We start from the raw sequence: 24,571 nt of genomic DNA on the forward strand, positions 1-24,571 counted from the left end.
CTCCATCGAAATTTGGCCGCCGTGGCCGAGATCGAACCCGCGTCTTTCGGGCCAGCAGCCGAGCGCCGTAACGACTGAGACACCGTGGCGGGGCATTTCAGCTTCAGGGAAGCTGTAAGGGCTCCACTGTATGAGCTAGAAGCAAACCACGCAGCGTGGTTACCTTTGACATAGACTGTACATAAGACAAGCGTGGAAATTTCAGTACCGTGGAACAAATACCATTATGAATTCTCTGAATGCTTAAAATTTACTTTTGTTCATAAAAATAAGTTATGTGCTCATTTCGATTTTCAAGAAAGCAATTTTTTATTCCAGTGAACATTCCCTTATGGTGCTGTTAAGTTTGTTCAAATAGCATTTCACTCTACTGGACTGGCTGGATGGTCTTCCATGAATCCCTGAGAAGTTAACTTGTTCAACAGCGGACCAATGCATGCACTGCATGCATGCAAAATAAAGTTAAACAACACGTAAGTATCAGCTAGTTGTTAAGATACTGAAGAGCGCTGCAAATAACAAACTCGACTGCATGACAAACTAAGCAGTCTGGCTGTGGTTAAGCTTAGCATGCACGCAGGGAGGGTTACGCAGACAAAGCCTACGAGGGGCGTGTCAGAAGTGCAACACAATTAGTCGCAAAGTTCCGGCATCTTTTGACAACAGCGTTGTGTGGCCTGCAGTTTGAGAAATGGTACAGTCGCTTTCCCTGCGAGGTGACCTCACAGCCAACAGCTTGGCAGCCCCTGCTACTGTTAAATAGTTGGTGTCGTTGACTGTGAGCTGCCTTTCACTGTGTGATAGAGAATATTTCGTTAGAAATTTTCACAATTCTTGAGTGACGAAGTTGTAGTACATTCACTACTTGCAACTGCACAATGACACTTGCTGCAGCTGTGTGTTCTGATTAAATGCAGACTCCGTTCTCACAAAAAAAAAAAGATCTGTCAAGATATGAATTTCAAGAACGGCTAAGTTTGAACAAGCATGAGAAATTTAGTGTGGCCTCAGAAGCTGCAAACCAAACAAAAGAGCATCTGCGTCCACTTAACTATGCATTTGCTTTAAATATACACCCGGAATCTATGCATAAATACCCAAACAGGTTGAAGACACACTGCACAAGTGCACGTAAGCTGAGGAGAAACGGTTTGCACTGCATTTTATGTGCTGGCAATGGTGATTCAGAATGCGCAAGATTGCAACTGTACCAGTGGCGCCCTCTGCTGCGCATAGTGCACACTGCTGTCTGTAAGGCTACAAAGTGAATAAAATTTTGGCCATGCCTGCACACAACCCTTTTTATTTCAAAACGAGATCTCTTGACCATCCAAATTAGGTGACAGCCAAGAGCACACCTCCAGCATCCCTGTGCAAAGCATAAACACACTCCTAATATCTTGGCAACAATGAAGGTAAAGGCCACATAATTAAATTACAGCACAAGTTTTGCGTTAGTGCACTCAAAGGACATGGCATTGGTCACATTCTCGAATTTTGTACAGACTCATTTGTGCAATCTCCACTCTGCTAACAGATATCAGACAATACATTTCTGCATCAGGTGCTGCTTCATTAACGCAAGATTTGAGCTTAATTTTCAGAAAAATTTTTTAGACCGGGCTGCAACATGATTTGTTCTGCTTCAAACTAACACGGGCAATACAGTTCCCAAGTAGTAATTACATACCTGCCACATGCAATTTCATTTACTAAAAATAAACGTCCACCATGAAAGTAGGTTGCTTCATAAGTTCATCAAGGTTAGGTAACATAGACATTGCTGAAGCGGCATTTTCCATGCTAAAAACATGGATAATGCCTCCATGACTAGGCGTCTCGCAGTAAGACTACAGAACAAGTCAATAATGACTTCTTGGTGCGACTTCAATACAGCCACAGTTGGCTCAATCACGCTGTACAAACATATGTAACCAATCGAGCTCTCACTAGGTAAGGGTGGATAAGCTCAGTATTCATGATTCAGAGGGCAAAAATCTGGCCAAATCTGAGCTTGAATCAGTTGCGGATCAGTTAATAGGGTTTAAAGCACCAGATATGAGAGGTGCAGCAGTGGATTAATTTCAATCACATGGGGCCCATTAGCGTGCACCGACATCGCACAACACTTGGGCATTTTTCGATTTTGCCTCAATCGAAATGCAGCCACCATGGCTTGGATTCGATCTAAGAAACTTCTGTCCGAGCTTAAAATACTTTGTCCGAGCTTAAAATACTTGTAGAGAGTTTTTTAAGACATGACTTTCGAAGTGTAACCCAGGTAAATATTTACCTGTGCCTACAAGGATTCTGTCTAAACATAACAGTGCAAACTTTTCAGGTGCACATAAAAAAAATGGAGGAACAGCGAACTGGATGAACATTTTCAGCCCACACCTTTTGGTGCCAAGCTCGCTTAAATATCAAGAGGTTAACAAAACGAATCGGTTTAAGGGCATTTATTTTTTAACAATACGCAGACCTCACTTATAGCTCCGCATTATATCAATAGACGGCAAATTATAAATACAAATCTCCCTTTACATGCAATATCTCTGCATGCAAGCACTGCTAAAGCACGGAACCTGTCACTCAATTTTTCCAAAGGAAATAGAAACGTTCAGTCATACTAAGCAGAAAACTCATTTTGCACTTCAATAGGGGATATTCAAAATTCCGCAAGTGCACTTTCCCGCATAACAATTTTGCCCCAAACAAGATGGCCGACTTCGCTATAAAGGAACTACGTGGCCTACAGGACAGGCACTAAAGGTGGGGATAGAATGTAAGAAACATATTTTGGAAGAATCAAACAAAAAAACAGTCTTTCTTGCTTTGTTTCAGCTGGAAACGCATGGTCAGCCATCTTGTTTGGGCAACATTGTTATGCGGGAAAGCGCACTTGTGGAATTTTGAATATCCTCTATTATGCCTTCCATTTTTTTTTACACACTGTCAGAACTCTCATGATAATCATGTAGTCTTAAATAGATTGAAAAGTAAAGCCAGACAAAAAAAGAATGATGTGTGTGACCCCCCCCCCCCCCCCTGGCACAGTGCACACCTGTATTTTGGCATTAGCACCAATACTAGGTCATAGCACAACTATACACAGCAGTGTAGAAAACGTGATCAGAAGGAATAAATACACTGAACCCTGTGCAGGGATAATCGCACCAGCTTGTTCTCCATGCGAGACAGCACTCATTCTGTCTGTATCCCCTCTTTGTGAATTTTTTTTTTTGCTTTCTGCTTTTGTGGTGTTGTATCTGGAAATGAAAGGTGCACTGAAGAGGAACCTGAACTCGTCTTTTTGCCGTGGGAACCCGATCTGCACGTTCCCAGCATTCTTAGCAACTCTGATTTATTTTCCTATGCAGCCAATTTCCCTAATTAAATCGGATTAACGTCCGGCTCCCACCTTTTTTTTTTTAATTCCCTGCATACGGTGGGAGGAGTCGACCGACGCATGGAGTGCCTTTCAGGCAGTCGCGTGGCGGCTTTGCTTTCACTTTTATTTTGTTTCTTTTAGGTTTCCATGAATGAATAGGTCTAGTCAGAGCCTGCGTAGCTGCAAATTAGGTTCACGGAAATAAAAAATGGCTGTGGCTTAGCTTGGTTAAGCCCGGTAATTGCAAAAGCAATATCCGTAGCTACGCCATGGTTCAACTGGTAGTGTAGCTGGTGGTGGTGCTTGTGGTTAGACTTGTGGTGATGCATCGGTTATACAATCCAATCCAATCCAATGCAATATGCTAATATGATAGCTACCGGCCTCGCTATGCGACGGGCTGAAAGTGCAACTAGTATTGCTTTCGCAATAAAAATACGCGTGGACTCTTTGCTTTTGATGACCAGTACCTGTCACTCCGCCAATGGCAGAGCGGCAAGCCGCCACAGGACTGGGTGAAAGGTTGGTTGACTCCTCCCACTGTTTGCGGGAAATTTAAAGGAAAAAGGCGGGAGCTCGATGTTAATCCGATTTAATTAGAGAAATCGGCCACACAGGGCAATAAATTCATAGTTTCCAAGAACGCTCGGAACATGTAGATCGAGTTCCTGCAGTAAAAATACGAGTTCAGATTCCTCTTCAGTGCACCTTTAAGCACTATACTTGAGAACAGCTTTCTGTGGCTACGCAGTGGAAGCTACAAATATGCACTACAGTTCACAGGCCTGTGCCTTTGGCTCGGGAACGTGTGCGAACGCAACATTAGTGAAAGTCAGCGTCTCGGGCTCGTAGACTGCACTCCATAGCCACAGAATGCTGTTCCCGAGGAGAGCAACTAGACCAGCTTTCGATTCTGGCAACAACGTCTCATGCGAACAGTTTCTATGACAGTAAATGTTTCCAACAATCGACATTTGCTTAACTAGAGCTAGTAAATACAAACATCTGACTCGAGAAATCATACTCGCTTTCAATCACGTGCAAGCAGATATGAGACTGCAACACTTTCACATTCAGTCTTCAAACGTGCTGGATTTACACTTGACAAAACACAGCTAAGTAGACAAAGCAGTCACATGTGCCAGATACTTTGCTTGCTGTAACTTTGTCTTGTAAAAAAAAACTGCAAAGATATATCTACATTTTAACACTTACATACTTTACTTTGATATGCAAGGTTTTGAACAAATCTCGCACCTGCTCCAAAAAACAAAAGCATTATTCCTTGGAGCTCTCAGATGATTTCAGACACAGCAAAGGGCTTGATATGTTCTGTACAGCATCGGGTATTCAAATAAAACCACAGCATTGACCATGGGGACCTTTTCATGTATATTTGCACTTCTTGCACACTTGTACAAAGGTGCCTCTGCTAATTCTCAGAATATAGAAATTTGTCTTCTACTGTCGTACTGTTTGCACTGTTTTGTTCCTCTGACCCTAGAGAATGCACCAATCCACACAAGAAAGCTTCTTCGTTGAACCAAAACGTCAGTATACTATGCCCGTGTACAACTCTCATTTTCCGCACGCAAATATTCGGAGCAGTATTAGAAGATTCTTTAAGCATGCAAGTCAGTTTGCATTATATTAGTGCTATAACCATTAAAAACAGCACTGCCAACAACACGCAGTATAACCACCACATGACACACCAGGCATGTCAGGCACAAAACAGAGTCAGCGCTAGCAGTGAGCTAAACAGAGAGGCTATTAGATATGCAAGAAGCCACAGCATTGTGCAACATCAACACATCTTATTCAATGACATGCCAGAAGCCACAGCATTGTGCAACATCAACACATCTTACTCAATGACATGCAAGAAGCCTGTGCAACATCACTATGCAACATCACTGTGCAATAGCACTGTGCAACATCAACACATCTTACTCAATGAACACTGCAAACAACAAGATGATCAACCATTCAGGTCATCAAACTAAGTATAGCGTCTTTAGTTTCAGTCCTAGCATGCTAGTGGACATTACAGGCAGTGGACCAGCTTCCCTAAGTCCTGAAGTCCGGAAGTCCTGTCCTACAGCACGTGCAAGGTTGGTCTACAACAACGCGCGCAACACACAAATGCCGCAAAAAGCACAGCAAGAAACTGTGCACGTCTGACGGTGCCCTGGACTCAAAACCAGCTTAAAAAGTGCAGACATCCACAAAATGGCCACACGGCAAACACGAGTGCAAAATCTAAAATATAACTTTTTATATACATAAGCAGCTTTGTGCCATATTTATTTATCGTCATTAAAAGTTTCATTCACTTTGGCACAAATGACAGCGTGGAACTCATGCTCACCACAATCATGTCCTTTCAGTTATGCGAGCCTTCAACTGCAGATGTAACTATTACATGGCAGCTTTTTAACCATGAACGCTGCTTCATTCCTGCTAGTGAATGACACCTGTGTTAAAAACTGCACTTTTGCAACATGTAAAGACGAACTTTGATGCATGCTTCACTGGAAAATGCACAGCCAGACATGTGTGTTCACTCACCTCACTTGCCTAAACACTTCGCGATGGGCATGTCTTCCTGGATGGCGCACTGCAATAGGAACTAGCCATAACAAGGGCCACTATACTGACCATAGGTGAGACAGGCATAATGACTTATACAGTCCTGGTCTGTCATGGGCCACTGCGGAAATTTCATTACTGGCCCCCTAAGCACTGTGGCAGCTAATACTATTGCACTATAGTAGGATACAACTTAAAAAAACGGCAGTTGCCAACACTGGGCCGTGGCGTCTTGTATTAATCCGCTGCCCAATCGCAGCTTTTTATGCTTTCAGTTTTTTAATGTTCGAGTGTTTCAAACAATCCGCACATCAGAATTCTAGAGCTCATAATTTTTTTCTTGTGATGAGCTTCTCGTTTAAGTAACAAGAAACATTTAAGCAGCGGACTACTTTTATGTCGTGAAGGAAATCTGTGCGCAGAGGCTGAATGTGGGCGGAGCTTCACTGCAGACTTAAGCTGTATCCAACTATAAACACCTCAGTTAGATCACAGAAAATTTATCTTTCAAGAGAAATAGTAATGAATTTTCATATTAGATTTTTACACGGCGAAAAATAGCTTTGTACAGCAAAGCACTATCTGCAGCTGCTTTTTCTTGAAGATCTTTACAGATAAGGAGATGATTTTGTCTGCCAAAAAAGAAAGAAACATACATACCAGAAGCTCAGAAGCTGTTCCATATTTCTGTTAAATGCAACGACTGATGGCAGCTTCATTTAAAATGGTGCTACAATGATGTCGCTACCCCTACGCCCCCAGCCCCAATACGTAGAGCGGGTTTGAACAACAGACACCGCATAGTCATACAACGAAGAGGGACGGCATTGCTGACCCAGCATTTAAATAAGGCAGGTTTCGCATGCAGCCTGTATACGGCAGGAAATCGGCTGTGACAGAATCTGGGAAGCGCAGGCTGCGAGATGTGGACACATCGCGAACCCAGCTGAAGGCAGTGTCAAGATGGTCCAACAGTGAACGAGAAATGACTCTTGGGAGCCATGCTGCTGTAGCGGCTTTAAGTGAAGCCAGTCATAACGGCAGTCAGAATTTTCAACATTGAAATGCACTTCAGTGATGGCAGAAAGGAAAAAAGATGCTTTCCCAGCATGCAAGGCAAACAACCTTTTGCACCTTCAATCTGTGGTCCTATGAACCAACACAAAGTATGTACAGGATTGGTAAAAGGTTGCCAGGCCAACGGATCTGCTATTGAGCAGTATATTCGGGCATTTAAAGGGACTATGGAATGAATTAAAAGTTGCTTGTAAATGTTTTCAGTGCTTAGAAATGACGCTAAGAAGCATTGACACCAACTACGAGTCTTCAGAGCTGGGCCGGCAATTTATTATGAATTTTTAAAAACAGTTTTCTAAAATTCGCGAGCCGATTGGTGTTTTCGTAGTGACCGATTTTGAAACTAAAATTGGGAAAATAGACGTCACTAGTCTCTTGATGTCGGCAGGTCACCACATGCTGTCATTCACTGGGGCCACAGCAGCCACGACGTCACGGGCACACTTCCGGTAGCCGTGAAAATCATCTGGGCAAGCGCGAGCCAGGGTTTCAGTTTACCTCTGCCACCTCTTTCATGCGGGAGTTCGGGAGCCACTCGCACTGCCTTTGCCGCAGTGACAAGCAAAGGAATCAGATGCACGCCGAAGAGAGACCAGAGAGGTGCTGCCGACACTGCTGCTGGGGTGCTGGGTGCGACAACCGGAAGTCGCAAACCGAACGTCAGTGAATGACGTAACCATGGGCGGGGCCCAGTCCCTGAGCTTTTTTCTCTATTTTTTTCTGGTGCCCCGCACGTACAAGCTGAAGGGGGAGAGGAGGAACGTAATTTTTAATCATCCATAACTTCGTTGTTACTGACGTTAGCTCAAAAATTCTTGTGCGTGGGTGACGAGTGATGGAATGCCTATTTCTCGCCTGCTTCATGTAACCTCAGTTAATTTATTGCATGGTCCCTTTAAGGCACCTACGACGGTGCCGAGATACAAAGGGGAGGGAATGAGACTTCTCAGCCTCCAGAGATTTGGTTGGTTGGTTGCGACTGAGAGAAGGATGAAAAGGAAAGTGCACGGGCCTGCCAACTGGCTCCGCCGAGCCACCACCGCTGCCACGTGCAGATAGATGAGAGTTGAAAGATAAGAGATTTCGAGCAGTAGAGCTGCCTTAAATACTCCGCTACACGTGGGGGCAGCGCTAGGACATTTGTGGTGGGGTGGCGTGAAGAAGTCGTAAGTAGGAGGGGTGAAATGGGCAGGTTGCTTTTCATAAAAATAAAATAAATAAAATGCAGTGCATCCACGGCGAAGGGGCCCAATATGCACTACACCATCATGAAATGTCCTCGTCTTCAGGGTCCGAACGAAGTGCTCAGCAGATTTTTCTGTGGCCCGGCAAATGACCACGACCCTCGCCTCCCCTCAGTGCTGTCACTGACTACACGGCTCAAAAGCAGAACCTGTGGCCTAGGAACTTTTGACCTACCCTGTATGTGCGCCACAGGGCACAGTCAACATTGCCACCATTTACGATATGTATGTGGCAGTGCGCCATTCGATGAACAGCTGTGGTACAGAAAACCGGCGGACGAATAAGTGCTGACAGCAAGCGCAAGCCTTGGCTACAAAGTGTGGCAAGCAGCTTTGCTCCCTGCCACTACTAGGCTTGTTCTGGAGAGGTCCTTGTCACTTGACGCAATTCATCAAATACGCATCGCAATAACGCGCTGCACAGCGCAACACCACATCACGTGACACCCAGGACGTGCCACAATGGCGAGCGGTGAGCGAACGACGGCTCCCACACAAAGGCGAGGGGCATGTGCACATAATCGTGTCCGCCGCGTACACCTCTGGCACTTCTTTCCTCTAGATGTGCAAGGGCACCTCTTCCCTTTGGATGCCAAACAGCTGGAAGAGCCACGGAGAGCCCAGGGACATGGTGAGCCCCATGGAGAGGTACGTGATGTACTTGTAGGGAAGCTCAATGGTGGCCTTCTGCCGGCTCGACTCTTGTCGGGGGTCACAGCCGTGCAGCACACACAGCAGGGGGTATGTCTGAAATGTGCGCACACAGCCATGCTCTCATTTCTGCACCCTTACCTTTCCTCCTCCCTGAGATCAGATCGTAAATTATAAGGATGAACAGCCCGAAGCAAAATCTAATGTGCACTGACATCACGCAGCACACGGGCACGAATGTGCAAAAAATGGGTTTGGGTTGGTTGGTTTGGTTTATGGGGTTTAACGTCCCAAAGCGACTCAGGCTATGAGAGACGCCGTAGTGGAGGGCTCCGTAAATTTCGACCACCTGGGGTTCTTTTACGTGCACTGACATCGCACAGTACACGGGTCTCTAGAATTTCTCCTCCAAAGAAATTCAGCCGCCGCGGCCGGGATCAAACCCACGTCTTTCGGGTCAGCAGCCGAGCACCGTAACCACTGAGCCACCGCGGCGGCTATGCAACAAAAAAAGGGGAGGGGGGGGCCCAAAAATTGCTTGCAAGAAAAGGTCAGGTCTTGGAAATCAAGCGGCAACAGGAAGGAGTTTTGTCAGTTATGTAGAATCTTGATGATATGAATTTCATGGGGTCGCAAAAAAATCCACAAAATCCACATGCTGGAGCAGGGCAAATCCAATCAGGCAGATCTTTTTTGTTATTTACATCAGCGCGACTTCAGCAATGCGAGGGCAGCGCCTAGTGCTCATGAGTGCTTTTGTGGATTCTGCGTTCACTATCATACGTAATGGGGCGACAAAGCATTCAGAACATCTGAAATTCTGCCCAATGTACACAATGCACTATGGCCAGGGAATTTTACAAAATTCGTTAACGTACCGAAATTCGTATCAGCTGTGATCGTGTCATCGAGATTCTACCATACATGCTTCACATATCAAACAGGCAAAAGGTCAGAATGTGGGCTGCCCTGTCTTTGATTTCATCCTGATGCAATAGGTAATGTGTTGAAAACAAAACATACAGAATGGGGCCATGCAGTCACATGCTTACTGGAGTGCTCAAGTTTGACTCACCACAGCCTTGACGAGGGTCCGTACAACAATGCTCGCTGTGAGACCCACAACTGTCCGTGCTACGATGAACACAAGCCCAACGAGAGAAGGAAACTGGACTGGGTAAAGAGCAGCAGCCTGGAAGTAAGTACATGGTGAACCGTAAAACTAAGGTGCCACACAGAGCTGCAACATGCTAATAAGTAATTACTCCCACATTACAAACCTACTTCACCCTGGGGGATTCCCCTAGGTCTAACATGGTTTCCACTTTAACTTGTTGACCAAATCGGTCTCACCCTACCATATTCTAACCGTTTTGGGTAGCTCCGTTGAGAGAACGACTGACACGCTAAAGAAATGGTCTAGGGTTCGATGCAGAATTTTTCTTCAACGTGCTGGGAAAAAACAGCGCTGAGACGAGGGACAAAGAAAGAAGAAGAGAACAGGACCGGCGCTGACTATCATCTGAAAGTTTATTAGAAACAAGACGCAGTATATACTCCATCGACAACCAAGAGCGCATGGCAACACCAAATCCATAGTGATACATCAATCACCTCTTTTGGTGTTGCCATGAGCTCTTGGTTGTCGATGGAGTATATATGGCGTGTTGTTTCTAATAAACTTTTCGTTGATAGTCAGCGCCGGTCCTGTTGTCTTCTTCTTTCTTTGTCCGTCGTCTCAGCGCTGTGTTTTCCCAGCAGTATGTACCAACTAGCTCAACTCTCCATTTTAACGAAATTCCATACAAGCTGTACAGCTTACCTTTGCGGCCGTATGGCTGAGCAAGAATAGATGCTAATGAGTAATTACTCCATTATTACAAACTGAAAACATGAAGAATGGGCCTCTCAGTAATGGAAACAAGATTTGCTGTAGCCAAGTGGAGCACAGAGTAGATGCAGTGCTTTAAAAGACATGGAGGATAAGGTGAAGTTGGCACTATTGGCCTGTATTGTTGTACTGAAGTTAGCCTGTGCTATTAGATTATCGCCCTCTACAGACAAAGGGGCCACTTTCACTGAAGCCAGACCTTTTATAAACATGATTATGCCAAAAACTGAAACATAGGTGTCGACATCAACACAGTTTCCCTCAGGCTAAGCCACACAGCCATTCCATTCAAATGGTTATATGGAGCAGGCACGTAGCCAGAAATTTTTTTGGGAGGGGTCCAAGGGAACTTATTAATGCGTAAGCATTGTATGGCTATGTAGGCAGTTTCGGCATGGACTAGATAATCTCAGTCCTATAACGGAGGAACTAGCTGGTACATCGGAAAAAGAATGGTATTGCCGGATAGAGCATTGAAAGAGGACTTGCAAGCGGCAAAATGGTTAAGGTGGGTTTATTAGTTCATTAACTAGAGCCAAAAATGTCCAAAAAGTGGGTGGGGCTGGAGCAGAAGTGGCGCCACATTTGAAAACGAAGCGTGGCGCGAAGTTTGAAGACTGAGATGCGCAACTGATGGAACTTGATTAAGACAATTAATTGTGGTATCAATAAGGTATCGATAAGTGATCAATAACTGATCGATAAGTGATCGATAACTGATCGATAAGTGATCGACTTCCGGTTTGAGGGTCTAGACTTCCTCAGTTGGCGTGAAAAGTATAGAAGTGTTACGTCGACATTTTGGTGAGCTTGGTGTGACGTCATAGTGAGACGTCATGCTTACGCATTTCTCCAATGCGAGTGCCACAGTGATCTCTAATGTTTTTGTACTCCGAAAAGGAGGGGAGGGGGGGGTTGCTGTTAATCAGAAACTCCCAGGAGGACTGGTGGTAGTAAGGGCTGAGCTCGAGCCTTAAGCCCTCACCACGCCATCACAGATTAAGGTTGCAGTGATCTTGCACCACCGGATAGCTCTACAAGCGACTGCACGCAACACTGCGGCACGTCAGAGTAAATGGTCAACAAAACTGTGCAGACATTTGCATTGTCCCATACTAAAGTATCGTGCATCTTTATTGTGAAGACTTTTAAATAATTTTCCTCAACTGCTGGCTCATTGGCAGTAAAACTGCGCACTGAGCTTGCATATTGTGGCAACTTTTGTCTTGTAGCAAGTCTGACAACAGTACTTACTTGGTTCAGCTGTGCATGATGCGAACTCGAAATCGAACAAAGAGCCAGCAGCGTTGGTTTTCTACCGATGGGCAGCGGTGGCGCCATCAAAGGACCCGCAAACCTTGCAACGCTCACCTTGGCACCTTTCGCATCATAGCACTGTCTTCGGCAGACAACAGATGACGCCGCCCTTAGTGCCCTTCGGAGAAAACTCGGCGTTGGCGACTTTCAGCTCATCGATTTCAGGGAAGGCGATTCCAGGTTTGCATCATGCGCAGCTGAACCGGGTAAGTATGCCGTAAAAACTGCTGAGAAAAAGTTACCAAAATGGGCACAGTTTCACCGCAAACGAGCCAGCAATTGAGGCAAGAAATTTTTAAAAGTCTTCATGATAAAGATGCACAATACTGTACTACTTTGTCCATGTCTCTTCTGAGTTGTTACGTCGACCAGGGATTACCAACAATTAGTCCAGACATGCATTTCAGCAAGCGCCAGAGTGAGGCAGCTAGGCACCCACCCCTGGTCCGAGCGTGGGCGCTGGCGGCTCGAGCAGTCCCAGCCGTGGCAGCAGCGCCTGTCCTGCCCAGATGCCGGCCACCGTGGTGATGACAAGGCAGGTGTCCCCGCGCGCGGGCGTCCACCTGGGTGGCGCGGGGTAGGCGAGAAGCAGCAGCGCGGCACCCAGCGGAGCGCCCCAGGGCCGTTCCAGCAGCCATGCCTCGATGGGCCCAGAGGCGGCCGCCAAGGGAATCAGAAGCGCCCACGCACTCAACAGGCCTACCACCAGGTCCTGCACCACCAGGGAAAAAACAGAGGATCACTGAACAGCGATGAAGTTGTAATAACAAGGCAGTTAGCGGAGCAATGAGATGCGAATGCCGCTTGACGATGCCACTTCAAGATGATTTGGTATCATTTGTTAACCCTTTCGCTGCCAGGTTTTTTTTCTTACATCTGCACACACCCTGCCGGTTTTTTTTTGCATTTTAGTTTCCTGCAAATTTTTTGCTAGTAACACACTAAAATGCTCTGCAGGACATGTAGACATGTTTATTCAGGATAATCTTATAGATATTAGTTGTAATGAATGAAATCTTCCAGCACCAATCTGGCCTGTCGGATTTCCTCTTCTTACGTGGATTTTTCGGTGGCAAGGGGACTTCATCGCTGTCATCACTCGACAAGGCACTTAGGTGGGCTCCTTCCTCGTTCTCATTATCATTGGACTCCAAATTCACAAGCAATTTTGAATTTCTTTGTCCGTCAAAGCGCGAACGAGTGTGGCACATAGCCTCATGGCTGAGGTGCGCAAACCAGAACGAAGTGACTCGGATGTGGAAACATGCGCCATCTGTTGTTTAAAATTTATCTTTTATCTTACAAGATCTATGAATTTACGGAGTCTCTCCATAGATGGCGCTACATGTTTGCATAGTTTTGTTTTACACAAGTATTATCAGGAGCGGCAGGGGGTGAGTTAGAAAGCCAAAACGAGTTAACTCGGGAGAGGCAGGGGGTGTGCACATGTGGTAGCCCGAGTTATCTCGGGAGTGGCAGATTAAGGGTTAAGGAGGAAAAAAGTTTAAATTGTGGGGTTCAACGTCTCAAAGAGACAAGTGCCACTGAGAGGGATGCCGTAATGGAGGTCCCGGATCAATTTAGACTACCAGGTTCCTCAAAAAGTTTTTCTGGACGATTTTCCTACGCATCAGAGGAATGGGTCATTATGCCTTCAATATTTCCATAACAGTACCTTTCAATTTTTCCACAGCTGCATCACAATTAAAATTGATGTCCAAGAATCCCGGACTTGATTTTTCCCTTCATACTATAGGAAGCACTGAATATGCCAGCATGAAAGACACACTTGTACAGAAGAGAAAGTAAGAACCAGCAAAGAAGAAAACTAAAACCGTGAAGAAATCTAAACAGCTGTAAATACAATTTGACCTGTGTACAAGTGTGTCTCTCGTGCCCGTGTAATTCGTGCTTCCAGAACTATGAAGTCCTACCACCTGGCCCAGTGTTCTATTTCAGCCTTGGATAATTACCCACAAATAAGGTACCAACTTCTAAACATTTAATAAACTATTCAGCCTTCAACACGGTGGTTTGTATCCGCTGGAAATTTGTAAACTTCTACGCACCGTTCATTCTTCATGGTCAACGGCTCTCCAAACGAAGGTCGTTGCCGCCCCAAATGAAACGGCTGTCCCCTCTATCTGGCTACGACAACGGACTCAGATCAGGGCAGTGCGTTCTCCAATGTCAGCCTCATAGGGCAGTTTCAGAATACAAAGCCCTTCCTACCACCCTCTCTTCCTCTCGCCAATCTGCCAGGCTGCTCTGGTCCTCTGATTTTTGTTATTTTTTCCTTTGTGACAGGTACTTTGAGAAGAGTTAAAGTGGACAGCATCCACCAGCCGTTCTCACGTAAGCAACTAATCATGACGATGCATGTCGATGATCTGGTGGCTACACCCTCTGTACCGGGTGGACATCGGGCTGGTACCTTAGCTTTAAAAAAAAAAGAAAAATGCAGAAAGGCACAAAGTGAGAGCAGAAACATAAGATACTACTCTCCACGGGTGGCGGCACATCGCGTGTGACGAGAAAACGAACGAACAGAGGTGACCAAAAGGGCCCCATTCCGAAAAGGGCAATGACGCTGGCACTCAAATCGGAGAGGCGTTTACAGGAGCGGAGCGTCCATGTGCATCGTCATCAGCCTAACTATGTACTCTGCAGGAAAATAGCCTCTATGAGACAGATGAGACCATCCAATCCCCGCAAATTTCTTAATCTCATTCGCTCACCTCATCCCCCCAGGAATCAGCTCCGTTACCCTTAATGACCATCGGTTATCTTGTTTTGCATTATATGTCTTCCTCATGACCACTTCTTGATTTCAACTAGTCACGTTTGTTCCTTGGCCCACCCAGCTCTCTTCCTGTGACTTAACTGTGCACCTATCATTTTTGCGCTGTACTCAATTTAATTTTAAAATAAAGTAGCCTCAAAGAGGGACACTTAATCGTGCATTGCATGTGGCAAAGCAAAAGCACAGCCGTTCCCCATACGCACCCATAGTGTGACCCGTTCCCATGGCACCCTTGCAAGTGTTGGTTGACAGTGACTCCCGACCAACAGTGACACAAGTTGTGGTAAGGAATTCTGAGCTAGGCCTCCGCAGATTTGCACACAATCAGTCCCACACTAGTGGAACAATACGGGGACCCACAATCTTTGCCTCAGAAACAGCCGCCTCACCAAGTGAGGCAGTGACACACAACGCAGGAAAAAACTGGCTCCTCATGCTATCGCGTAAAACATTTTCAACTTCCAAGCTTCCGCCCCACAGGTGAGTACAGATAAGATGCAGCTGCTGTAGGTATGAAAGTCTCGAGCTGTGTCCTCACACAAACACGCCACGATAGCTCGAGATCCAAAATGCTCGGCTGTGCCACTCACCAGCACGGTGTGCATGCCCAGGTACAGGCGGCTGACGCAGAGCAGGGAGCACCACACCACGCACACCAGCAGCGCTGCCGCGAAGTTGTACTGCGCAGGGAAAAAGAGAAGAAAAATAAACTACGATCCACAACACATACCTGTTCTCCATGCAGCAACGCGCCTCGCCCAGCGTGTAGCTACTTGGAAACAGCAGCAGTCTTAGATGCCGAATTAGACACCTTTAGCATACCATGTACCGTGTTACCGTTACCGTAGTACCGCGAGCCCGCCCACCGCCAGTGCGCACGCGCTGATTGGTCTGGATGCAGCAGGTGCTGATTGGTCTAGATGCAGCAGATGCACGCGCAGCTTCCGGGTACCTGGCGACCTCAAGGCGATCTGCGCACGTGCACGGACAGCACGCGGCCTCCCGGTACTCAGGTAAAGGCCCTCCTTGCTTGTTTACGTGTTTCTTCCCTGTCTTCGTTTTTCGCGCTGTACATAATGTTGAACGTTCACCAACTCGCCCAGTTTTCGGCCCCCCTTTAGCATACCGTGCACCGTGTTACCGTTACCGGAGTACCGGGAGCTTGCGCGCAGCCAATGCTCATGCGCAAATTGCCTTGACGACAAGCATGGGCCAGATCCTACTGCGGTTCCGTTCCGGAACCAATTCCTTTCGCCCCGTCTCATTAGCCGACCGTTGTCATGTCCGGCGTGACGAAAAACTTCCGGAGGCAGCTCCGCGTTTTTCGTCTACGTCACGGGGCGTGGCCACGGCGCTGAAAGGAACCGTTTTTCGTCGTCATTTTTACGTCACTCCGTAAAAGAACGGTTCGGAGAGGGAACCTTCGTAGGATCTGGCCAGCATCGGGACGAATCAGCGCGTGCTCAGCGGCTGTGGGCGGGCTCCTGGTGCTCCGGTGCCGGTAACGGTAACACGGTACACGGAATGCTAAAGGTGTCTAGTAGCCCCCTTTTAGCATACAGTAGACACCTTTAGCATACCGTGTACCGTGTTAGCGTTACCGGTACCGGAGTACCGGGAGCCAACGCGCAGCCAATGCGCATGCGCAGATCACCTTGAGGGCGCTAGATGGCGCCACATACCCGGCAGCTGTGCTCACGCCCGCAGCTTCGTAACCAATCAGTGCGTAATCACCGCCAGTAGGCGGGTTTCCGGTACTCCGGTAACGGTAACACGGTACACGGTATGCTAAAGGTGTCTATTGTACGATGTTACCGTTACCGGAGTACCGGGTGCCCGCGCACAACCACTGAGCCTGCGTTCCTGGTCCTGATGCTGCAGGCGCGCGCGCAGCTGCCGGGTACCTGGCGCCACCTGGCGCCGTCAAGGCCATTTCCGAATGTGTACGGGCTCCCGGTACTCCGCTACCGGTGATGGTAACACGGTACACGGTATGCCGAAGCTGTCTATTAATGCACAGAATTCACATACAATTATTCCCCAGAGCGAGAGGCGCACTCTCACGCACGTCCTTTTCCACATTGTTACTAACAGTGGTGACAGCCATCATGGTATCGCCCGGTGTATGCAGTCATTTAGCCTCGGGGAAACATATGTGGCGTATAAAATCCGGCAACCTCATTTTTTTTTTCCAGATCCCGAGATTCTAACCTCGTTCAGCGATGGCCGCTACGAATAGCGCTTATGAACGTTTTTAGAGCAAAAGCTCTCTGCTCCAGTTCTTCAAGGTCATGTCAGTATGCAAAACGACCTTGGGAGGCAGCGGAGCGCGAAATAAAAATAGATAACAAATGCAAAACATAATAAAATGAAATAAAATAAAAACAAAAATAAAATAGAAAACAAAAATAAAAACTGCCGTGTCCGGTCGCTGTGTTCAATGCAGCGAAAGACGCACACGGTATTTTAAGACTGTATTTACAGCTGATGAGGGTGCGACCAGCGTCGACCGACGTAGGAGCCGAACTGGCCGACCCAGGGTTGCCAGGTTATAAACTCGAAAAAGAGCCACAAAAATAACAGAAGTAGCCAACATGTCGTCGAAGTGTCAAAAATAGCCAAAAAAGCGCCGAAGTCGCAGAAAAGCGGCACCAGAAGCAGAAAAGTCCCAAGTAATTTATCATTCCAGCAGGATGCAGGTTAACAGTGGATGTGAATAACTTTTAACTATAATAGCATCGCTAATCAAATGAAAGGAAACGTATGAACATGATGTTACAGCCGAACGGAAACGCGCGAGGAATTTCTTTAGGTAGTGAAAGTGTGGTAAAATAACCAGAAGAGTTTTTTTTCTTTTCAGCAGAGGAGAAATTATTTGGGTTCCTAAGCCACTGCCATAAAAATTTTAATTCCAATATAAATATGGCATGCGTGGCATTGTTCTTTGCATGAAATTTCTTCACTGCTCTGTAAAGAAGGACATGATTTCATGCTCCTATTTCTTTTTTCATTTTTCTCTTGTGATATTTTATTAGCTTTCTATTGCGAAAACAGACTGATATCCATGTGCAGTTCTTATGTATTGAATGCATATGTATTGGCCAAAGTTTTTCATATCACTTGGCTGGCGTTTCAGCCATTTATGTCTCCCCTGAAGCTCTATCTCGCTGTACGATACAAATATTCTTCGTCACCACGTTTTGAAACTCTTCGGTCTTTCCCGTTCCCCACTAATCAGCTAAAAAGAAACCATGTGCCCTGAAAAACTTCAACCAGGTCTGTAATTCTCAGCACCACACAAGTTGCAGTCGGGCATGGCGGCCGATCAACGCGCGTTGAAGCAGTAGTCAACTGAGGACACAAGGTCTATCAGCTAAGTAGCAAGTCACTTCCCTTTTACCCGAGGCGTATTCAGTGAATGGAGATAGAACATTTCTTATTGCTAGTTCTAAGGAAGCTACATATTTCCACGTATCATTGTAGTGTCCGTTCGTTTGCGGAAGGTAGCAGGAAAGGGGTGTTATCATTTGTGTTCGTGACGCGAGAAGCGACCAGACTAATCTCGATTGATCACAGCCATGCCGAGCTGCATCTACGTGTTTCCAGATTACCCTAGATGATCTCGACCTGTTATCTCGAAGTTTCCTTGCCGGCTTTAAACTGAACGATGCCGCGAGCAGCGGGCATTCGTAGTTCGACGACCGACGAGCACGTTTGTTGCTTACGCCGCCACCGAGTGATTCAGTTCTTTTGCGGGCGCAAGTCAGCCCAAATAAAGAGCTTCGTTTACAAGACTTGTTGGTGTCTTCCTGACCGCTGGACTGCCGTCACTACAACGTGACAATATCAGCATTGCATAGTGGAGTCAATGTTTCGGAGTCTCGCCTGGGAGAACACAGGAGCGAGAAATATTTTAAGTTAGAGCATGATTACAGGTAAAATTTCAACAAAAGGGCGGTCACCGTAGAATAATAGTATTCACTTGTGGCATTCTAACGCACTCAAGCAAAGATGCACTGGGACTATTGGCGGAAAAATGGGTCCATTATTAATTCCTAACTTCGAATTCAAATGTAGCCGAAAAGTAGCCATGTAGCCAGGCTCAAATTTCTGCCGCCAATAGGTCCCAAAAGTAGCCAATTTGGCGCAAAGTAGCCACACACGGCAACCCTGCTGGCCGCCCGAAGAAAGGAGGGAGCGGTGAAGCGTCCACGGGAGGGAGTGGCTTCCCAAAACAGGAGGAGGGTGCGGGGGCGCACCGTGGGGGTCATCTGGCGACAGCGCGCGAAAAGGGGGGCAAGTGGCCGTTAGGACGGAACACTGCACTGGTAACACACACACAAAAGGAAAGGGGACACAACAAAAATAAAAATAAAAAATAAACTACAAACACAAGTAAGGAACTGCAGAAAGATATGTGTAGAGAACTGCTAGAGAACTCACCGACTCGCAAGCTTCATATCGTAACTACCTAAACGGCAGAATCAGCCACAGCGCGCTCCGCATTCTCCGCTCAAGTGGCAAAACCGAAAACAACCTGGCCAAACACACGATAGTTTGGGTGCCGGGACATACCGACATTACGGGAAATGAGGAGGCGGATAGGATAGCTCGAGGGTGCGCAACAAACCGAGCATCCAACATTCTCGACCCCGCTGAGGAACCCGAGCCGGTAGCCCAAAGCTATACAGACATTCTTAACTACTACAGAGGGATCAGACGAAAATACCCGCCCCGACACAAACAACTCAATAGAGAAGACGCCGTAGCATGGCGACAGTTACAAACGGGAACATTCCCGTGCCTAACATGCTAAGCAAAATCTACCCCACACAGTACAAGAGCGAGTGCCCGCGGTGTGGAGACAAACCAACCCTATACCGTACCACATGGGCTTGCAGAAAACAGACGAGCTAGCCATGATAGAAAACCCGAGTGCGGAACAGTGGGCGAGGATGCTATCCAGCGACATCCTGAAAGTCCAACAAGGACTAGTAAGGCGTGCACGCAGGGCAGCTACCCTCAGCGGAGCCCTGGACTGGGGAACCGACCCTGAAGAGAAGATGGAAGACTCTATCTGAAGCCGCAAAAACAACTGTAAAATAGAGCAATAAACGTTTTCCACCACCACCGCCACAGCTGCAGGCGCTTTTTAATGCAACTAATTACGTAACAGAAAACCAACCCTATACCACACCACATCGGCTTGCAGAAAACAGACGAGCTAGCCATAATAGAAAAAACGAGTGCGGAACAGTGGGCGAGGATGCTATCCAGCGACGTCCTGAAAGTCCAACAAGGACTAGTAAGGCGTGCACGCAGGGCATATATACCCTCAGCGGAGCCCTGGACTGGGGAACCGACCCTGAAGAGAAGATCGAAGACTATCTGAAGCCGCAAAAAGCACTGTAAAATAGAGCAAATAAACGTTTTCTACCACCACCACCACAGCTGCAGGCGCAGTGTTTTCGGTTCAGGAAGGGCAGACCTTCAATTCTTTCTGGATGAGCATTTCATGCGGTGCGCAGCATTTTTTTTTTCTGGCTTTCGTTTCTACACTTACCGAGTGTGCAAGCCATAATACGACAGCGATACTGGCGTGACTTCTCTGGACTTCTCGAAACGTACAACGCAGCTAGCCACGAGGGTCAAACTGCTGCATATGCTCATTTAAAAACAGGAGCAACCGGTTTAACGCGTTTAATATATGCAATGTAACAAAAATAACCGGTAGCCGAAAGGTAACACGACCGGAACCCTACCGCGAAATCCGAGGTTAGTTGGCTCCTCGCTTGCCCGGAGTTTCTTTTCTTTTAAAGCAGTACTACAGTCAGATGCAACTAAAGAACACAGCGGCTTTTTCCCGTCAGAGGGGACCCCCTTCGAGCCAATGGCGTCGGCCGATTATCATGACCCTTCTAGCATGACAATGCAGGGAGCGGCGCCACAATGCAAGGAGGGGACTATGCCCTTTCATTTGCCATTCCCTACATTGCCACGCTAACAGGTTCATAAGAATCGGCCGACGCCACTGGCTGGAAGGGGGGTCCCCTCTCAGGGGAAAAAGCCGCTGCGTTCTTGAGTTGTAGCCGACTAAATGTCACAATGTGAAAAAGCCGCCGTCTTTGCCCGTTTGCATCATCGTTAAGTGAAGCCCTCACCCTCCCCACCCATCAGTCACCTCCGCGCCGCATAGAATAGTCGGCCCATATGCACCCACAGGCCAAACACTGTCTCCCACCACACGCATACGGGCTGAATTTTCACGACTCAAGAAAGACGCCCGCAGGAAATAACGCAGTTTTACGACGGCTGCCGACACAAAAAAGCACGTCCGAATACCCCGAAGAACGGTATCCACGATGAAGCAACACATAGGCTGCCGCGAAAACGACATGCATCCTGATAACGTAACGCACTAGGTACTATCGGGGACAAAAGTGGTATACTCTACACGGCAGGAGCCGGAGCAACGGAAAACTACGGCATTTTGGCGAGCTAAAGCACATAACATTGAAACGAGCCAAGCGACATGCCTGCTGATAGTAAAAGCCACGCATTGGCTGTCTCGATCCCAGATGCAGCCTGTAGATGTCGTTGCAACGCAGCTTTCCGTAAAGCCCCTAAGCTTCCCGTTGCTCCGGTGCCAAAAGCAAGGAAATGCGAGAAAAGTATGCATCGGGGAATAAATCAAAATGTCGCGCATCCCGGGCACAAACATCCTATCAAAGGGCAGGCTGTGGACCGTTCAAATGCAAGCGGCTTGCTCAGTCGGGCGCGCCACAATTGGCCTTTATCGTCGAGCCGGCGTCGCGTCGTCAGTGCTATACGCGCCGCACAGCCCCGAAATGCGTCAACATCCCGCCGAGGCCTTCCTTCTGGGTAGATTGCTTCGTTCCACAGCGGACCGAGACCCGGGACCACGGCACCCGCTTCTGTGGACCACCACCATGGACAGTCGAGGAGTAAGATGCGCTCTCTGGGTGAAGAACGAACGTTGTGTTTGAAAGTTTTACATGGAGAAATAGCGGACCACAGAGGACTGGCGCCCATCCCTCTACTCCCTCTCCAATAAAAAAATAAAGCATGGCTTGGCAATCAATTTGAAATGGTAGTACTTTGTCCCTGTCTTCTGCGTTAAAAGTTTTAAGTTATTCACGAGGCTTTTTTGTGGGCACAAACTTTACAAAGAAGAAAGAACACACGCGAAGTTATAGCCCGATACAAGTCAAGAACCCATCGCAGAAGCCTTTTAAAAGAGTCCCTTCAGCTAATGGAGTCGACCGAGTGTGATTACGTCACGGTTAATCCGATTTCACGGAGGGTCCTGCTACCTGCGATGTCACGCTAGGGGATCGAACACGGCGTCATGAAAAACTGCCGACGTCATTGACAGGGGGGCCTCCTCTGAGGAGCGTTCCCCTCCGGTTTCTCGACTTGTACTCGACTGTAGGAACATCTACCAACCATTGCCCAAGCCAAAACAACGTCGGTGACGCTGCGCACAGCCGAATAAGACCCCAGGGGAAACAGGGGTGTAGCTGCACACCATGTCAGGTAACACATTTGTTCGCTTAAAGAAGCGATGGGCTGCACGCAAAAAGACTAGGAGGACTGCGCACACTCGAAAGTCGAGTTCCGATCCCCTTTCATGCAGTACACAGCCATGGCAGTCACACAGCCATATACGCAGATGATATAACCCTCTGGACAACGGGAGGATCCCTTGGAACAGCCCAGGGTATCCTGCAATCGCCATAGATATCACCACCACTCTTTTAGCAAACACAGGCCTCCGTTGCTCTCCAAATAAATCGGAACTCCTGCAGCGTAAGCCCCTCCCCAGTGACCCCCAGATTGAACTGAACATGCACGGGAATCCAGTGCCCATTGTGCCTCAGGTGAAGATTCTCGGCCTTCTCATTAACAACACACTCGATGCAACCGCCACCCTTCAGCTCTTGCAAAGACACACCAAACAGGTCGCTGCACTTATCAGGCGGATGGCAGCACGCAATCATGGGCTGTCTGAACGCGAAACCCTCAATATGACAAACGCACTAATCATTAGCTGCATTACATACCACCTCCAATACCACATACTCACTCAGCGGCAAACACAACAGGCAGACATCCTAATACGCACGGCTCTCACCTCCGCCCTACGTCTTCCACGGACGGTTGGCACGAAACGTCTCCTGGCCACTGGTACCCACAATACAGTGATCGAATTAATAGAGGCTCAACGCACCAACCAATTAGTCCGCCTGAGTCGAACAGAAACAGGACAAGGGCTACTGCGACAGCTACGTCTCAATCCACACATTCCCACCCCAACAAGTCCTACACCTTACATGACCTCTCTGCGCACTCAGGATCACATATATCAGAAGCCCCTACCGCGCAATATGAGCGCTAGTCTCCATCAGGGCAGGCGGCAGGCACGAGCGAGCTATTACACGAAAACATACAGCAACCGCTCTGATATCCTTTATGTCGACGCGGCAGAAAATTCGAAACCAGGATATTTCACGGCAGTCGCAGCCTATGAAGACGGCACAGTGGGGGCCGCCGCCACTATCCGGACTAATTCGCCTGCAGAAGCGGAGGGAGCCGCCATCGCACTTGGTCTGGCCCACTCTACCATTGACAAAAACGTAACCGAAATTTGCACAGACTCCAAGGCCGCGTACCGCCACTACCTAAAGGGCGTGGCGACGCCGGCAACACATCGTATTCTTGCCACAATCACCTCTCTCGACCGAACGGTTACTGTGTCGTGGGTCCCTGGGCATGCCTCGATCCCCGGTAATGAGCGCGTTCATGCGCTGGCCCGAGAACTCTCCTCCCGGACCCCAGAAGATCAGGCACCCAACCCTGCGCAAGAGGCTACATCGGTCCTGTATACATATCATCAAATTACAACATTCTACAAACTCAGCCGCATGGCACTGCCACCACCCCACAGTACCTTGTCGCCTTCATCCAGCGCCACATGGCGACAATTACAGACAGACTGTTTTATTTCCCCCACTCACCCCACCTTTCCTCCTGAATGTACCACCTGTGGCGTGCCCAGATCCACACTTTTCCACTACCTTAGGGGAATGTCCTTCCCCAAAGGCAGTACCCCCCATCCCCAATCCCACTCATTCTTCCTGGGAGGCTGCTTTACGGACCGCTCAGCCCGCCGGCCAGAAATGGCTGGAGGATCGGGCTTCACATGAAGCACAAGCCCGTGGACTCCTGGACCAGTAGGGGACCACCCTGGAAGATTTTTTTTTGTGTGTGTGTTTAATAAAGTTGTTTCCATCCATGCATCCACCGCCCGCATCACTTGTCAATACTGAAAGATCGCCGCTGAGGCACCGCGTCAGGAGGCGTACGTGCATGACAACAATGAACTGAAGCATATAGTCGGACAACTGTGGGCCAAGTACCTCCCGGTGCCAAGCGTTTTGTAAGCAGCGCTGACACATGTACCGTCTTGCAGAAACAAAAGCTCTCTCGGTGATGAAACCGGTCCTCTCAACGTCCCTCACTGTGTTCGCCTTTGGAAGCTCTAAGCACGCCTCCTAGGCCCAAGCAGTGTAGTTGAACCTTGC

At 47.7% G+C, this 24,571-nt stretch overlaps 1 protein-coding gene across 1 annotated transcript in view; it reads right to left on the reverse strand.

Moving 5' to 3' along the window:
- Window positions 1–1,283: 1,283 nt before the first annotated feature.
- Window positions 1,284–24,571, reverse strand: part of LOC149328270 (sphingosine-1-phosphate phosphatase 2-like) — a 63,717-nt gene continuing 40,429 nt past the window's right edge. Inside the window, exons 2-5 of the mRNA XM_089560099.1 lie at window positions 15,557–15,646; window positions 12,603–12,875; window positions 10,031–10,147; window positions 1,284–9,051 (exon numbers count right to left, since the gene is read on the reverse strand). Coding sequence (XP_089416225.1) covers window positions 8,863–9,051; window positions 10,031–10,147; window positions 12,603–12,875; window positions 15,557–15,646 — 669 coding nt within the window. The 3' untranslated portion in view covers window positions 1,284–8,862. The remainder of the gene's footprint in view (window positions 9,052–10,030; window positions 10,148–12,602; window positions 12,876–15,556; window positions 15,647–24,571) is intronic.

Source organism: Amblyomma mixtum, chromosome 9 (assembly GCF_055824585.1).
Source record: "Amblyomma mixtum isolate Tamu chromosome 9, ASM5582458v1, whole genome shotgun sequence".
Taxonomy (NCBI): Eukaryota; Metazoa; Arthropoda; class Arachnida; order Ixodida; family Ixodidae; genus Amblyomma; species Amblyomma mixtum.